At 42.9% G+C, this 17,750-nt stretch overlaps 3 protein-coding genes across 3 annotated transcripts; 1 reads left to right on the top strand and 2 right to left on the bottom strand.

The window, feature by feature from the left end:
- Window positions 1–6,096: 6,096 nt before the first annotated feature.
- On the bottom strand, window positions 6,097–16,860 carry LOC134444904 (gastrula zinc finger protein XlCGF26.1-like). Its single transcript, XM_063194082.1, has 3 exons — window positions 16,799–16,860; window positions 7,788–8,043; window positions 6,097–7,476 (listed from the first exon to the last, which is right to left on the bottom strand). The coding sequence occupies exons 2-3, from the start codon at window positions 7,927–7,929 to the stop codon at window positions 6,140–6,142; spliced, it is 1,479 nt and encodes a 492-aa protein (XP_063050152.1). The 5' UTR covers window positions 7,930–8,043; window positions 16,799–16,860; the 3' UTR covers window positions 6,097–6,139.
- LOC134444906 (PAX-interacting protein 1-like) lies at window positions 8,601–13,667 on the top strand. The gene is made up of 3 exons (XM_063194085.1): window positions 8,601–9,077; window positions 11,970–12,062; window positions 13,069–13,667. The coding sequence occupies exons 1-3, from the start codon at window positions 9,017–9,019 to the stop codon at window positions 13,491–13,493; spliced, it is 579 nt and encodes a 192-aa protein (XP_063050155.1). The 5' UTR covers window positions 8,601–9,016; the 3' UTR covers window positions 13,494–13,667.
- On the bottom strand, window positions 13,671–15,748 carry LOC134444905 (uncharacterized). The gene is made up of 3 exons (XM_063194084.1): window positions 14,935–15,748; window positions 14,226–14,322; window positions 13,671–14,128 (listed from the first exon to the last, which is right to left on the bottom strand). Exons 1-3 carry the CDS (start codon window positions 15,657–15,659, stop codon window positions 13,679–13,681), a joined length of 1,272 nt encoding a protein of 423 aa, XP_063050154.1. The 5' UTR covers window positions 15,660–15,748; the 3' UTR covers window positions 13,671–13,678.
- Window positions 16,861–17,750: the final 890 nt, after the last annotated feature.

The following is a 17,750-nucleotide window of genomic DNA, read 5'->3' as shown; positions in this document are numbered from 1 at the left end:
TGATGAACATTTAAATCAACTTAGCTTACATTTGATCTCACAAAGTTAAATAAAAGGCTATTCTAATAGACTACAACAGTTCTCAGATCCTTAACTGTATTTCATTACCATCCCAACTGCGTGTGCAGGACTGCTGTTAAGGCTGCGTATAAGTTTTGCCATTGAGGCTAATTTAGCTTAGCTTGCAAAATGCAATGGGCAGACAAGATACATTGCTACATTGCTGTTTGAAATGATTTGGGAGCAAAATAGGAGCGAAATACATCGCCATATGACACAAACTACATGACAAAATACATTCTACGTTATATTTGGCCTTTAATTCAAAGAAAATATTCACACAATGTCAAGTAAATCCGTTTGTTTTCGTGTCTCTTCAGTCTGTTCCGTTTCTGTCCCACTGTGTTTACTCGCGCTGCGCAAGGCAACATGCGGTCGTAGTGATCAATGTTGCCAGGTGTACAACGAGAACTAAGCAAGTAGTGTTGCCAGGTGTAGAACAAATATGCAGTTTTGGGCTGTCTTGGGGGAAAAAAAGCCAAAAACAGCTGCTTATAATAATGTATTAACCCTTTTTACTTGAAAGGGAACTTAAAGTCTTGGGTAGGGAAATATAAACTATAAAATATAAAAATATTGAAATGAAAAAGTGATAAAATACAAATGGAGATTGTATCTCATTTTTAAATTTAATTTCAGTTTTGTTTCGTCCGAAAGATTAAGATTTGGGGGGAAATCGCCGCTTATCAAAAAAACGTACAGAAAACCGTGATGCTCATTTTTTCCAAAACCGCCCAGCCCTATACACAATAGATTGAAACGGGGCTTTATATTGTTTTCAATTGAACTTTCTGCCCCGTGTTGGCATATGCAGGCGCACTGTAAACATGAAACCCATCTATAGATGAAAGAAAAACAATACAACCAGAATAAAAACACAAAAAACGTAAACTTTTAGTCGTGTGCAAAAACTTTAACAGGGCGTAAGAGCGTTGATCATGTGATGACAAAAGGTAATCATGGCTGTATCAATGTGAAAGTTCCAAAATTCTCTTTCCAACAAAACTTGAAGGCTGAATACTCTGCGTTGTGTTTTAGTCGATTCACTTGCAAAAATAAAATAAGTCTTGACTTCGTTGTTAAAAGGATCGATCAGGATACAATTTATTATAGAAAAAGTGAGATTACAAAAAGAATAAGAAGAAAATAAAAAGTAAAAGAAGAATAAAAAGGTTAAAAAGAAATAAAAATCAGACAAAGTCTCACAGCGTCTCACTATCTAGGCAGCATCCTATCTCTGGCGAATGACAGGCAAATCGATCGACAGCTGACAAAATGGTGGCAACGGTTTTTATACCGTCTTCCTCTTGTCAGCAGGTTATACGTATGCAAGTATGATGTTAGTTAGGGAAGATGTCGTCTCCATGTCTCCAGTAGTGACGAAGCATTAAAACACCTATCGCTAAGGATAACACACAGCCTAGATATGTCTGCTATCTGGAAAGTTAGGTGCGAGCACACTGTGCCCTGGCACAATGGCCTTCAACAGCAGAGGCTCTCGCTCTGAGCTCTCCAGATATCAGCAAAGTAACAGTAAACATGCCACATTCCAGGGCCCAATTGATTGGAACACAGGAATAGACAAAAGTTAACAACAGTATGGTCAATCAGTTGTTGGTCAGCTGCAAAATGCAGCTGGATATACCACTCAAATTCAACAGTGTTAAATTGTGTTTTGGTGCACTGTGTAATGTTTTAAGTAATCCATTTTCAAGAAGAGTGTATAGAAGTCCTTCTGGTGTAATGACTTGTTCTCCATTTTGTGTCGTTTTATATCAGGTGTTGTATATCAGGTGTCAGCAAAAGTAATACACAATAGATTGAAACAGGGCTTTATATTGTTTTCAATTGAACTTTCTACCCCGTGTTGGCATATGCAGGCGCACTGTAAACATGAAACCCATCTATAGATGAAAGAAAAACAATACAAGAACCAGAATAAAAACACAAAAAACGTAAACGTTTAGTAGTGTGCAAAAACTTGAACAGGGCGTAAGTGCGTTGATCATGTGATGACAAAAGGTAATCATGGCTGTATCAATGTGGAAATTGCTACAAAATTAGAAAACAGCATCCAAGAACAAGAACGAAGGAAGCTATTGCTATTGTTGACATCGATGGGCTTTCTCTCTTGTGTGCTTAAGATGGTGTTGTTGGAGTGAGTTTGGTAGAAGAACTCTTCATACGCTGTTTGCACTGACGGTGTTTCTCTCATTATGTGCAGTGGTAGGGTTTCTCTCATGTATGTGCATTGGTATGATTTCTCTCATGCACGTGCAGTGGTAGGGTTTCTCTCATGTACTGTATGTGCAGTGGTAGGTTTTCTCTCACGTGTGTGTAAGCTGGTGTCATTTAAAGGGACACTGTGTGAGATTTTTAGTTGTTTATTTCCAGAATTCATGCTTCCCATTCATTAATGTTACCTTTTTATGAATACTTACCACCACCATAAAATTCTAAGTATTCATTATGACTAAAAAAATTGTGCTTTTCTTACATGAAAAGGGGGATCTCCTCCATGGTCCGCCATATTGAATTTCCAGAAAAAGCCTACAAAAATGACTGTACTTGGACCATACTAGAAAATATTAGTTTATTACTTCGTAAACTTGCATGAAAAGATCAAATTTGGCAATAGGCAGCCCATTTTCAATTCACAGCATAGTTGCAGTACCCTTTTTGACCATTTCCTGCACAGCTTCCCTTTAACAGGGTGTCCCCAGACCACATCAAATTTTAGACCTTTTTTAGACCACAAAATTTGAAAATTTAGACCAGCACCGCTCCCATTCCCAGTTGCCGCACCGGTGTCACGAAAAGATAATCAGGGTTCCTTTTCCATGAACAAATTCAAGCACTTTTCAAGCACTTCCAAGCACCAAAATTTCAGTTTTCCAGCACCTTAAGTAGCTCACCGGCAGGGGGTGTGGGGGTCCTCCCCCAGAAAAAATGTCCAATTTCCTGCATTCTAATCAATTTTAGGGTGTCAAATGGCAAATCCCATCTGACATCTCTCTCCCTCAGATTTTTGATGTACCTGAACAATTTATTTCTATTATTTGGCTTACTAAGTTTGACTTGACACAAATGTCAAGCATTTTCAAGCACTTAACCAAAAATATCAAGCATTTTCACAACCTTGAAAACACTTAATTGAAATTCAAGCATTTTCAAGGAATTCAAGCACCAGTGGGAACCCTGGATAATTCTAATGGATGGCAAAAATAATAATAGTGGCAAATATTTAAGAAAAAGTCATAATTGTCTTATATTCCAGCAATTCTGGACTGAAATTGGTCGGGGGGGGGGGGGGGGCATATCTTTTCCTAAGGGGCATATTAGGCAACACACTCAACCTGAAAATACGGTCAACCCATAGTAGGCCCTAATATGCCATGAAGGTATGCTAGGATAAAATAATTTCATTGGTACCAGTACCTAGCCTCACAATGAGACATATTTTCATAGTAGCCTATCTAAAGAAATGTGCCCTTTGAAAACAAGATATTTCTTCCATCCATGCAAGTCTACACTTGCCAAAACATTTGTAAATAAGATGTGTAGGCAAATTGTAAATAACTTTGACAATACAGAAGCCTTGCACATTAAAACATTATGTTACTGTTACTGAGAGTTGCTGTATGCTATAAGGCCCTACAAACTTCAGGTGAGTTTGCTGTGCAACAAATAAGCAGTGAACAGGCACTCACAGTCGCCAAATCTCCCATCTCTCCCCTAACATGAACATGGCAAGTTATGATTAAGTCCAATGATGATTTTATGAAGGAGAGCAACATATCTGTGTATAAAGTTAACAGGTTCCTTACTTGTTAGCAGTACGCTAAGCGGAGATTAGCATTTCTAGCGCCGTAAAAAAAAAAGTTGACAATCACTCTCCCCGTTAGAGGTGCTCCGATCACCATTTTTTTGGCCCGATCACCGATACCGATCACCAAAAATCTTTATCTGCCGATCACCGATCATTGCCGATTATTTCCTATTTTTTTTAATAGCCTATTAATTATCCTTATTGAATACCATTTCTGCCCATAAACCAATCAATCTTAATTTGCACATGTCGCTTTCACAATGTAGGCCTATTATTAGGCTATTATTATTATTATCATTATTATTATTAGGCCATTATTATTATTATTATCTTGCAGCTCTTTCAGACTAGTGTTGGTAATATAGCCTACAAGTAAGTCTACAGTATTAATCAATTTATAAGTTATTGCATATAATTACTAAACTATTTAAGATTGAATTGAAGCTCAGACACCTGGATCTCAGTCTCCCGTCTTCTGCATACGAGAAAAAACCCTGTCGCTTTAAATGAGCAGCCTCGTGAGGAGAGCCCCTCCCCTCTCTGTCACTCACTGCCCACAGCTGCAGTGCTCCGCGACCGGTCTGACTCTCTCCCTCTCCCCTCACCTGTCGCCGTTTGGCGTTTCAGCGACTATCAAACAAATCGACTGACTGTCAATTACAACTTGAAAACAATAACGTTGGCATGCTTGTGCGGACAACGTGAACTTGTCGCGTGCTGACCGAGGCAACTACACAGGTTATAACGTAACATGGCTAACTGGAGAGAAGTAGTCTATCGCAAATTACATTGTGACTGAAACACGTGAGATTCTACACTAAACAAGAAAAAAAACTTCACTTGAAAGAACAGGCAACACGCACAACACAGCGTGTCTGCGAGGAAAGCTCTTTCTCTGTAACACTGTCATAGATTGTAGAACTCCCTGCACAGACTCATTGAGTTTCACCGTCCACTCTCCCTCTGCACTGTTTGGTGTTGCAGGGACTACAAACTAATGACCTGGCTGTGCATTAGGCTACAACTTTGAAAACAATACCGTTGATGATTGTTTTGGAAAAGTTTAGTTGTTGCGTGCTGACAGGTTGTAACTCAAAATAGCGAACATGGCGAGACTGGCACGTCATTCGCAAATTACAAGCGTCATGTAAACGGCGCATGGATCGGAAAATCAGATCATTGTTGATGCAGATATGATTATAAATGGTGAAAATGAAGGAGGGAATTCCAAAAAGTTAAAGACAAGTAAAGATGCCTTATTTTGGTGCAGCAGCTGTGCAGAGCCAGCACCTAGGCTACATGCAGGCAGCGCCAGGTGTAAAGGCAAAATGGTTGCGTGAGGAATTTAATATCTCTGGATCGGTTTTTTGATCGGCACATTTTTCCGATCACCGATCAGGCTATTTTTGGCCATTATCTGCAGATCATGATCGGCTGCCGAGCAATCGGAGCACCTCTACTCCCCGTCGATGGAGAAAGTCACAGACCTGCACGGCGCAGGCACCTCTCTCAGCCCACCGTTGAGCTCTTATTCAAACTGTAAGCATGTTTCTATGATTCATTAAAAAAATCTTCCACGTTGACTACAGATATATACGCTGTTTACAGCTAATATGATTAGTTTCGCCACGTGTTTCATTGTTTTGGCGAGACAATTGCGCATTGTTAAAATAATATAATGGCAGTTATAGTGGTGGTCCGTGATGATTTGTAAGACGCAGAGAACACCTCTGCCAGAAGTGACGGAGCTCCACCAACCTTTATCGACTCAGCCCTTGGATTTGCCGCTGGGCACGGTTTGTGTTGCTGGCTGTCAGTCGAAGTGGAGGTAAATCAATCCACAGAATTCGGTCTTCCGGGACGACGCAATACATTTGGCACACCGTGGCTTAAATGCCCAATTTTCCACAATGACACAAATATCCTCAACAACCACTCTTAGATAGCCTACAAACAATGCTCCCCTGACCAGCTGCCTCACGCGCTAACAGAACCGAAATGCACGAGTGTCGTTTGCGCATTTGACGCTCGTTCACATTTTCCAAAATGAATGTTCATGTTTGACGGTCACGTTTTCTACATTGCATTTCGAAGCAGACCGGCTGGGGGGAAAAAGACAAAAGACATTTTAGACCTTTGTTAAAAATGTTAGACATCGGACAGATATTTTAGACCTTTTTTAAGACTAAGACATTTTAGACCGCGCGGCTACCCTGCTTTAAGTGCTTCTGGGAGCCGATAACGCCTCCATCACTGTTGGCATTGATGGGCTTTCTCTCCAGAGTGAATACGCTGGTGTGCTTTGAGGTCCCCTGTCTGTGTAAACCTTTTCCCGCACTGTCCACATTGATGGGGTTTCTGTCCGGAATGAATGAGCTGGTGTTTTTTGAGACTCCCTGATTCTGTAAAACATTTACCACACTGGCCACAGCTGTATGGCTTCTCTCCAGAGTGAATACGCTGGTGTGCTTTGAGGTGCCCTGAATCTGTAAAACATTTACCACACTGTCCACAACCGTATGGCCTCTCTCCTGTGTGAATGCGCTGGTGTACTTTGAGGTGCCACGCCTGTGTAAAACATTTACCACACTGTCCACAACTGTATGGACTCTCTCCAGAGTGAATACGCTGGTGTAGTCTGAGACTACCTGACTGTGTAAACCTTTTCCCACACTGTCCACATTGATGGGCTTTCAGTCCGGTGTGAGTGAGCTGGTGTTTTTGGAGACTCCCTAAATCTCTAAAACATTTACCACACTGTGCACAACCGTATGGCCTCTCTCCTGTGTGAATGAGCTGGTGTACTCTGAGACCCCTCGCCTGTGCAAAACATTTACCACACTGGCCACAACTGTATGGCTTCTCTCCTGTGTGAATGACCTGGTGTACTCTGAGACCCCTCGCCCGGGTGAAACATTTACCACACTGTCCACAGCTGTATGGCCTCTCTCCTGTGTGAATACGCTGGTGTGACTGGAGGTGCGCCGCCTGTATAAACCTTTGACCACACTGTCCACATTGATGGGGTTTCTGTCCGGTGTGAATGAACTGGTGCTCTCTGAGACTCCCTGCCAGTGTAAAACATTTACCACACTGACCACAGCTGTATGGCCTCTCTCCAGAGTGAACACGCTCATGTCTTTTGAGGTTCCCCGCTTGTGTAAAACATTTACCACACTGTTCACAGCTGTATGGCCTCTCTCCAGAGTGAATACGCTGGTGTGCTTTGAGGTGCACCAAATGGGTAAAACATTTTCCACACTCTCCACATTGATGGGGTTTCTGTCCGGTGTGTGTAAGTTGGTGTTGTTTAAGTTCTGCTGCTGTACTAAAACCTTTAACACACTGTCTGCACTGAATGGGCTGGTCTGCAGTGTGAATACTCTGGTGCTTCTTCAAACACCTCTTTGTAGCGAAAGGTTTTGCGATGACAGAGCAATGAGGCGTCTTCCCTTGTTTGGTTTGCTGGTGTGCTTTTAGAGTTTTCACGTTACTAAAGCTCTTGTCAACACCAGAACAGATATGCTTCTTCAATGTGGTCTCTGGGAGGGCAGCTGACAAAGCAGGTTGGGATTCTCCTCCTGTTCCTGCACCAAAAACACAACACAATTGGAAATCTTCATATTAGGTATCCCTGCACAGATATATACATACACCCCCTGATTAAAAACTGTACATAGATGATAAATACTTTACTCAAGATTCAAACTACAGATTCTTAAATAAAAGGTAATCATGGCTGTATCAATGTGGACATTGCTACCAAATAAGAAACAAGACACCTTCCAGGATGTTTCTGTGAGTGAGTGAGTGAGTGAGTGAGTGAGTGAGTGAGTGAGTGAGTGAGTGAGTGAGTGAGTGAGTGAGTGAGTGAGTGAGTGAGTGAGTGAGTGCTTACCAGTTTTGGGGTTTTCTCCATCTGTGTTATTCTTGTGGTCTTGTGTTTTTAGCTGACCTTGTCTTGCACAGCAATCGACCACTAACACTGATAACCTCCTGCACTTCACCAAGGACAGTGGATCTGGAGGGAACTGGCTCATAGCAGAACTGACGACTGGAGCCAGGTCTGAGCTGACGACTGGAGCCACATCTGAGCTGAAGACTGGAGCCACGTCTGAGCTGACGACTGGAGCCACGTCTGATTTCTCCTCTTCCTAAAACCAGACGACAATGGACACAGGAATTGGTCTTCAGCAAACAGTTTCAGTTATTTAATATTCTCCATGTAATCTCAGGTCATTTCATTTGCACTATGTATTTTGTCTTTAACCCATTGATGCCTGAAGCACCTGCAGAAATTGGTGCTAAATGCCTAAGCCCTTTTTGGGGAAAAGGTACTGTCTGCCTATAAAAACCTAAATATCTCAGCCTCTGAAGCACATAAAACACGAGATAAGTTGATATAACTCTAACATGCCCAAAATCTTAAATAAAAATATCTAAAATCTCAGGAGCCTGAATGTTGCGTCATGCAGCTCCAGGCACCAGGGTCAATAGGTGGGTTTACATGAAGTCCTTTAATCTGATTAGAAAAGGAATAAGTGCTTAATCAGAATAGAAAAACTCTTGTAAACACCCCTGATCCGATTAGATATTCGCATCCGATTAGATTTCTGATCGGAATAGATAAGGTGGTGTATTCCGTTCCTATTCCGATTAGGTGCCCATGTATACTGTGATCGGAGTAGATTTTGACGATAGTTCAGCGCGTGCCTGAACTGAGGAATTCCATGGAAGGATACAAAATTGCTACAAAAAGATTAACGTCGACTTCAAACGGCTACTTCAAAGAAAATGGCAGCTCGTAAACTGAATTGGTCTGATCGAGAGACAAGGATTTTAATAGACGTTTTTAAACAGCATGATATAATGAAAAGATTGGATGGAAGAAAATTTAAAAATGGGGAGTTGTACTTAAAGGTACACAAAACCTTAGTGAGTTTGGAGGTAGAGCGATCCATCACACAGATCCTACACCGATGGAAGTGGCTGAAGGCCGGTTACTACAAGGCAAAGGCCGCCTCCGAAAGGTCCGGCGCTTCACCAGCAAAATTCCCCTTTTTCGAGGAGATGAAGGAGTTGCTGGGAGGATGACCTCTTTCCAATGTCGAGGGGGTTGATGTGGGGATGGGGGGCGAGGAGGAGGTGAACGTCGAGGTGGAGGATCCAGACCAAAAAGACGTATCTGGTGAGTTTGCCATTTTGTTCAGGCTGCTAATATTAGCTTCTATAACTCTGTTACCCGATGCACATCTCAAACTTCCACGGTGGATTTTGTGATTTGGATAGAGACAATTTGGCAGCTAGGACTACTGCGTGAATTAAGGAGGTCACTGGACGAAATAAAAATTGAAAGTGGACACCTTTGATAGTGTTGTGTCCTCAAGTGCCACTAGGAGGCATACGCGGCACCAAAAGGACTGTACAGTGACATTGCGGGTCAGAAGACGACTCTACTTTACAGATACCGGCCACGGACCTTACTTACTCCTGCCTACTGTACACGGTTTTATAACTTTGCAATTATTTAAGTAAAGTTGTATATTTTATACATAACGCCTCTTCCTTTACACCACATCAAAATACAACATTGGCGACGAGGATTCGGATTTTTTTTGCTGGAAGATGGCTTTTGCATCGACGCCGTTCCCTCCACCTTTCCTGCCATGCCCGGGTGAGCCGTCAGTTTCACTGACCACATGGGAACGAATGTTTCAGAACTTTATGCTAGTCGCGGACGTTAAAGGCGACAAATGGCCGGAGCCAAGAAAAAAGGCGCTGCTGCTACACTGTCTGGGAGCTGAGGGCCAGAGATTATTCTACAGCCTACCCGACCAAGGTGCCACGATGGAAGAAGCCTTAAAAGCATTAAAGGCACATTTCAACCCAAAGCGGAATGCGGTCGCCGAACGCCATGCATTTAGGAAACGGGTGCAAGCACCGGGCGAAAGCATATTGCAATACATCGCTGCGCTCAGGGAGCTAGCATCCACCTGCGAGTTTGGGGCGAATGAGGAGGAGATGCTAAGGGACCAGTTGGTGGAGCATGTTTCCAGTCCGCGTATACGCGAGCGTTTGATGCTGGAGGAGACGGGAGGAAAGGAGAAATTGACACTGGATTCTGCCACCACAATCGCCACTCAAATTGAGGCGGCTGTCTTCCAGGCCAACGCCATCGCTCCTGACGCCCCAGTTCACGCTGTGCATACCACTGAGGGCAACGAACGTTCCCGCCAACTTCGCCCCACTGCTGCTGCCCAGGCTGCCCCGTCATCGCGTTCCTGCTACCGCTGTGGTTCCGACAAGCATCTGGCGAACACGAGCACCTGCCCTGCCGTTACAGCTACGTGCACCAACTGCAAGAAGAAGGGACACTTCGCTCGGGTGTGTCGTTCGGCACAGACACACCAGCTCAACGAGATCGACGTGGCCCCAGAAATAGAGCTACCTGAAATCTATGTGCTCTAGGTCCTGCGACCCGGCTACTTGCTACGAGGGGGGAAGAGGTGGCACGGTTCTCGCCTGCTGTCTATGCGAGCTAGGTCGGCTACAGTGAACTTGGCTGTGATGGACATGTCGGAAGAGCCGCCTGCACCTTCCTCCTACTCCTAATAATAATACGGTTCTACATTGTGTTACATGCTAAGTTTAAAGCGTACAGTTACTACTCAATATTCAGTTTGTTAAATGTTATTGATGCATTTACTTACAGTAGCCTACAGCTGCTAAATACTTTCAGATACTCATGCTATACAGTTTTACATTCAGATATGAATGCGTTACGAGATTGATGTATCCATTACAGTACACGTCTGCTACTACCTACTTACTACAGTACGACGTACTTGCAAGATGCTTACAGCTAATATTTTACTAGTCTTACCTGTGTGTTGCCACAGCTGATCTACCGGTACTCTACTTTACTTACTGTGTGTTGCCACATTTGAGACTCTACTTGCTATAGCCTACTTACCGGTGTGTTACTGCATTTAATACTTTACATTACCACATAACCACCTGTTGCTACAGTTGATTCTTTACTTATTATACTACATTTAATGCTAACGCTACTACATACTACATTTAATATTCTACTTTACTACGCTTGCCTGTGCTTTAACTTGTTTGTTGAGATTGATTCATCTTGAAGAAAGAGGGGAATGTTGTGTCCTCAAGTGCCACTAGGAGGCATACGCGGCACCAAAAGGACTGTACAGTGACATTGCGGGTCAGAAGAAGACTCTACTTTACAGATACCGGCCACGGACCTTACTTACTCCTGCCTACTGTACACGGTTTTATAACTTTGCAATTATTTAAGTAAAGTTGTATATTTTATACATAACGCCTCTTCCTTTACACCACATCAAAATACAACAGATAGATTTAGCAGGCCAGTGAGCTAATTAACTGTCGTAAGTTATCTGTGTCACTCTGATAAAAATGCGCGTCTCTGAAAAACTGACAACAAACAAGCAAATAAGTAACTGCGCAGTCGCAGTCCACTCTAATGGCCCACTACGGCAGGTCAAGTGTACCAAAACACATTATGTGCACACGTTTGTAATTGTTGTATTGTTGTATTAGTGTGCCCTCTAGTGACTTCAAAAGAACATGACTTCCACAAATTCGTAGCCTATGGGCTACCTACATGGGTAGGCCCCACACATTATCCATAGGTCTACTCAGGGGTGGGGAACCTTTTTCGTTCAAAGGGCCACTTCAAATTCCACCAAGGGCTGCAAAAGTCCTCAGAGGGCTGTACTATGACCACAAAATCAGGATTTCCCACTGCACTTAAGGCCCATACTGTAGGCAGACACCTTTGAAACAGACCCCACCTTCTCTAGATCCCCTGAATATAATTTAGTTGTATTGCAAATGTACTTTCTATGAGTCCTTTACAAAATATGTCATATTTCATGTGAAGCTACATTAAACATTACATTAACATTAAAATGATATTGGGGGCCAGATAAAACGGCCTCCAGTGCCGCAAATGGCCCTCAAGACAAAGGTTCCCCACCATTGGTTAACATTCAGTTATTCAGTTTTGTTTTTTTGTTTTTTTCCCCCCCAGATGCTTCCCTCAGTAGTGGTGACGAGCAAGACGGAAACTTGGAAAGCAGCATGGAGGACGAAAGTGCAGCTGACCAAAGTCTGGCAAGAAAAAGTAAGTCACATCCATCTATTTTTTTTTCATTGACAGTTGCCAATCCTATCATGGGGCTACACAGAAATAAAGAATCGAATCTTACGCTTGTTCCGCACCCCAACCTCGGACACCGTGCTGCACAGTGTTCTGCAAATTCTATGTTCAGTTTTTGGGCATGGTTCGTGACTATGGCTTAACCATTAAGCTTGTGACAATGGCCTTAAAACTTTGAGACACCCCTACCGGAGGTACCGGAGGTAGAACAAAACCCAATCATGTTTTTCCTCATCTCTAAGGTGTCCCATACATGAAAATGATTCTTGACCAAAATGATTTTAATGCTAAGATTGACATTTTCACATATGTCCATATGCACCTCCAAACAGTAGGCTACATTACAGTATATTACTTCAAATAAAATTATTATTAGTGTGTGGTGCTATAATAGATTATGCTTGAATGAAGAATCAGATTAGGGTGAAAATATATTTATCACTAGTGTATATACCTGTATGTATATATATACAGTATCATTTCTTGCACATCTGTAGGCTATTGTTAAGCTGGAAAATGCAGTGACTCCACCTAATTCCAGTGCCTTGCAACTAGCTCATCAGAATATTGCATCCCTCCTTTCAGCTTTCAGGTAGATATGATAGAGTAAGGGTAAACAGAGTGGATGTTATTCAGAGATATTTTATCTTCCACGAAGTGAAGCTCTCCAGTTCTTCTCCCATGAAAGAACCAGCTTTTCTTATCAATCTTTCAAGACACCATCCCCTCTTCATTGTGCTCCCTCCCCAGCACACTGCATAGAAAAGTACACATACTGGCTTCCACATTCCCATAGAACATATTAAGGAGTTTATAGCAGACAAGTATAGCCAACACTGTACTTTTTGTGTAAACTGCGTCTTTGGCTGACCAGTCCAGTTTGTTGTCTTGTTATACCCTGAAATACTTAGATGCGATTGCTAATTGTTTACTACCGGTAATTATTTGTATTTCCATGTTTTTGTCGCAGAACCAAAAGCAACTGTGGCATCGGGATACCAAAGAGCCCTGCAAAATTGGTCTGCCGACCAGAGGACCTTTTTGGAGGAAATGCAGCATAGTCAGCTCCAGAAGGTGGAGGCTCTCCAGCAGAAGGCCAGGGAGCACGAGGAGAGGATGTTTATGGCCTTCATGGAGGAGAACACCAGGTCAAATGAACGACTCTTGACCCACCTTTTTGAAGGGCTGAGGGGAATGCTTTCCCCCACTCCTGCCCAAGGATTCCCCCCTCCCCATGCCCATCCCCACCTGTACCCGCATCCAATGATGCCCCACCCATATCCACCTCTCCACACACCTACCACTTCAAATGCATACCCTCAGGCACGTACCCCTCCATACCCACAGGCACAAACGCCAGACTATGTGCTGCACGACCTGGATGTGGACAATTAATGGTACCCATGTCTGTTTACACATGTAAGATCCTGTTGTTAATAAAACATTTGATTACCACTCCGCGTTGTATGACATAGAAAATGCATACAGTCACAACATTTTTTGAGAAAAAGTTTAATTAAACGTTAATTATTCAAAATTCTTTTGGTAATGTAGTAGTAATTAAAAAAAAAAAGTTTTAGTTAACGGTAATGCCCGCGCCGTAGGGGGAAACGCGCAGCCATATACCTGGTCAGTGCCTCCCTTGGATTTGAATTAGGGACATCATCATGGCAGATGACTCTTCGGGGTTGAGGGTATAAACCCTCGTTGTCTTCTGTCCAATTGGAACATGGAAAGTCATTTTCCTCTTGACAAAAATTGTGCAGGGCACAGCAAGTAGCGATGACCTTTGGTGCAAATTTATAGTGGAAGTCACTGCGCTTCAGGAGAACCCTCCATCTTGACTTCAAGATGCCAAAAGTCCTCTCAACTCCCACTCGGACAGAACTCAGGTATACATTAAAGGACTCTTGCTCAGGTGTTAAATTTGGGGAGTTAATGTAGCCCTTGATGAGCCAATCAAGGATGGGGTATGCAGGGTCACCAACAATCTGGACTGGCACCATCTCTCCCTCGATGTCCTTCACTCCCTTAAGAAATCAAAATTGTGAAATTCAAGTGAATTTAATAAATAGAATTGCAAAGCATTCACAAGCACTGAGGAAAGTCATTAAGATTAATACTCACTCTTGGTAACAGATGAGCCATCTTGAAAAGGTCAGACTGTTTCAAAACATTGGCGTCATGAGCACTGCCCGGCATCTTGCAGCTTATGTGTCTAAAACTTAAAAAGAAAGAAGGAAAGAAAAAAGTCACGCTACCCTTGACTTGGCAGTAACTTACTCGGTGATGCCACATTTTTTTGGCTCATCCCTTTCCAAGATGGGAGCTATTCTAATGGGCAAGGAGGGATTACTGCACGGGCCTACCGGGCACAGGCCCATGGGGTACAAGAGTCAAGGGGGCCCTGAAGGCCAAGCCTCTATTGTCTTTTTTCATAGTGTGTTGAAATCACACTTTTAACAACTTTATTCTCAAATTTCTTGGGGGCATTCTCCCGAACCACCAACAACATAGGATCTGTAACATCTGGCCAGAAAGCCTGAATTATTTTGAATACACAAACCCACGAAGGGGGGGCTTTCTTGTTGTCTGGCCCAGGGGCCCATGCAGTCATAATCCGTCCCTGCTAATGGGGGGAGCTTTTTAATCAAAACTTATAAAAAACATTTTTTTTTTAGGTAGGGCCGCCTACTGACAAGTCCATGGTAGTGTGAGCATTACAACTACATATTGAAATTGACTGAAAGTATCCTTTAAAGAATGCAGAGGAATTGGTATTCATTTTTAAAGTGGGGTTGGTAGGCTATAGGGGCCTATGGAACCATTAACTTACCAACATCTGTCATCCACGACAGCCTGCAGGACGTAGGACGGCCAGCCTTTCCTGTTCACGAAGTCCCTGTATCCATTTGATGGAGGCAGCACAGGGATATGGGTGCCGTCTATCAGTCCTATAATTTGAGGGATCCCATGGGCGGCTTCAAATCTCCTGGCTATCTCGATTGCTTCCTCCTCCTTTGGCATTTTAATTAGTTCTCTCAGAGGGCCGTTCAACATGCCGTTGCAGAACATATACACAAATTTTTTCACAGTGCATTTATGCACACCGAATTGATTTGCTACCATCCGATATTCCCCCGAACTCCCCAGACGATATAATACTATAGCAACGCGCATCTGTAAGGGGATGGCTTCCCTGACGGTCACTGCATTTGGAGACATGAAACTTTCTGTTAATCCACATAGTTTCACGAAAGACCTCCGTGACACCCTGAAATTGGACTTCCAGTCTTCGTCCGTAAATTCCTGCAGCACTATCCTATTCCACCAATCTCTGCTACGGACCTTCATCCAAATTTTTCGGGTGTTAAAGGGAGGGACAGGAAGGCCAAGGAAATGAATGGGATGATCCAGTCGCAGCACTTCTAATATCTCCGCGTCTCTCTGCCGCCGCCTCCTCCGCATCGCTCCCAGCAACACCAACGCATTATTGTTTTTGTTGAGTAAAAAATAAATAAAAAGTAAAATTGACAAAACGACGATGTTTTGGATCTCCATTACGGATAAGCGTTTGTTTATCTAAAAACGGTTTTTACAACGACCGGCTATTCTATTTCGAATTCTAGGGCGCAGGGCACCTAATCGGAATAGAACGTGGTCCATGTACACAGATGAATTCAGAATTGTAATCTGATTAGTCTAATCAGAATAGAAAAAAGTGCTGCATGTAAACCCACCTAATGTTGCGCAACGGAACATCCAACATCAATGGGTTAATGGAGGACAGGGGGAAAACAGAATCAGTGTAGCGTATGGTATCGACATGAGTATGTGTATCAAAACATTGTCTACTGCCATCTGTAGGACGCAATGCGCTATGGCGGTAGAGCGGTATGGACAAAATCTATACCTTGGTGGAAAAAATACCGCGCACGATAGTATACCGTCCATACCGCGCACCCCTAGTCTATGGTATCGACACGAGTATATGTATCGAAGAAGTGTTGGGCTAATAGCAGTAGCAGTATCTTTGGATATCTACAAACAACCATTTAAAAAATTACATTACATTATTACATTACATCACATTGCACTTAGCTGACGCTTTCATTTATTCAAAGCGACTTACAACTATTGTTTTTCAGGGGGTTTTTTTTGGTTACAGTCCCTGGAGCAATGTGGGGTTAGGTGCCTTGCTCAAGGGCCCTTCAGCCATGGATGGAGGTGTATGGAGAGGTCAGGGGGGATTCGAACCGGCAACCTCTAGATTGAACGACCAACTCTCTAACCACTAGGCCACGGCTGCCCGATGTACGCTTTATTAACTCCGCTAAGGAGGTTATGCTTTTGGTTGCGTTGGTTTGTCTGTCAGAAGGATAATGCAAAAAGTTATGAACGGATTTGGATGAAACTTTGTGGAGTTGTTGGGAATGACAAAAGGAACAAGCAGATTTCGTGTAGATCTGGAACCAGGATTTTTTTTTTTCCCACCATTGCGGGATAGGGTGAATTTTGATATTCCCGTTTCTAACTCCACAAGAAGAAGGCAGAAAGACTTGGAAAAAATAGGGTGTAACATTGTCAAATGTTCTATCAAACAGCTTCCTTGACGGAGGTCTGCACTCTCTGAGTGCATTTCTAGTTACATATAAAACTGGTCTCATAATAACTTCAGTGAAAGTGAACAGTCACTCTACCTGTACTGGTTCAGCTTTAATGTCTGCAGATGAGGAGGTGATCTGTTCTGGGGCAGAGTCAGTTTCATCTACAGGACAAATCAAAAACAGATCAACAACAATTAATAGCACAAATGGGCTTGTTTGGCAGAACACAAACACAACATCGAAGGGGAACAAAAGAAGATGAACTCATATCTCAGCAGTGATGTACCCAAACGCGTTCAATGAACTAAAGTTCATGAATTAGTTCATATTTTGAGCGAACGTGAACTGAACGTACACTATGTACAATATGATGAATGAACTATGAACGCATTCATTCTGGAGCCCATGAACGACACGTTCATTAGTTCTTCATTCCGTTCATTCCGTAGTTACCAGATTTCATTAATATTCCTGCAGAAACCGCGACTAAACACAGTGTCAGAGAGTCTAATATTATGTCTTACCCATTCTCTCTGACAGCGTCAGACACCATTCTCTCCGACTGTCTTTCATCTCGTGCAAAGAGGCGGGACCAAGCAAACAGCAGGCATAGCTCTACTTAAAATCAGAGCGGTCAGCAACCAGCCAGCAGTGTGCGACTTTTCTGACTTCCCGGTGACTTTTTAGATTAAAGTCTCTACCGACCATCTTCTGGTCGTTTGGAATAAGTGTGGAGTGCTCTCGCTTCACTATTTAAGTTCAAATGCGCCGCGCGCAGCACCAACAACAAGAGAAAGCTGCCTGCTGGCATGTTGCAGGATGGCAAGTTTTGCGCATGAGACAGAGAGCAACAGTGCAGGAAAACGTTACAGAATCCACGCACCCGCTTTAAGTCCAGTCCATACAGTAACCTAAATAATGGCTATCTGTGAAGCATTTATATGGGCTTTTTCAATGATTGTTTCTTTTTTTTCTGGGGGGGAGGAGGAGGAGGAATATGAACTATGAACGAACTAGTTAATTCTGAGAGCTGTGAACTTGAACT

Source organism: Engraulis encrasicolus, unplaced genomic scaffold, assembly GCF_034702125.1.
Source record: "Engraulis encrasicolus isolate BLACKSEA-1 unplaced genomic scaffold, IST_EnEncr_1.0 scaffold_83_np1212, whole genome shotgun sequence".
Taxonomy (NCBI): Eukaryota; Metazoa; Chordata; class Actinopteri; order Clupeiformes; family Engraulidae; genus Engraulis; species Engraulis encrasicolus.
Note: the sequence above shows the minus strand (reverse complement) of the source record. Positions and strands in the feature narration are given on the sequence as shown.

What these genes read in the sequence shown, in the direction of transcription:
- LOC134444904 (XM_063194082.1), bottom strand. Translation starts at nt 7,929, where the DNA reads ATGAGCCAGTTCCCTCCAGATCCACTGTCCTTGGTGAAGTGCAGGAGG. An exon ending in TGGAGAAAACCCCAAAACTG is followed by an intron (nt 7,477 to 7,787) that starts GTAAGCACTCAC and finishes TTTTTGGTGCAG; the next exon opens with GAACAGGAGGAGAATCCCAA.
- LOC134444906 (XM_063194085.1), top strand. Translation starts at nt 9,017, where the DNA reads ATGGGGGGCGAGGAGGAGGTGAACGTCGAGGTGGAGGATCCAGACCAA. An exon ending in AGACCAAAAAGACGTATCTG is followed by an intron (nt 9,078 to 11,969) that starts GTGAGTTTGCCA and finishes TTTCCCCCCCAG; the next exon opens with ATGCTTCCCTCAGTAGTGGT. An exon ending in CCAAAGTCTGGCAAGAAAAA is followed by an intron (nt 12,063 to 13,068) that starts GTAAGTCACATC and finishes TTTTTGTCGCAG; the next exon opens with AACCAAAAGCAACTGTGGCA.
- LOC134444905 (XM_063194084.1), bottom strand. Translation starts at nt 15,659, where the DNA reads ATGGAGATCCAAAACATCGTCGTTTTGTCAATTTTACTTTTTATTTAT. An exon ending in GTCGTGGATGACAGATGTTG is followed by an intron (nt 14,323 to 14,934) that starts GTAAGTTAATGG and finishes TTTCTTTTTAAG; the next exon opens with TTTTAGACACATAAGCTGCA. An exon ending in TGGCTCATCTGTTACCAAGA is followed by an intron (nt 14,129 to 14,225) that starts GTGAGTATTAAT and finishes TGATTTCTTAAG; the next exon opens with GGAGTGAAGGACATCGAGGG.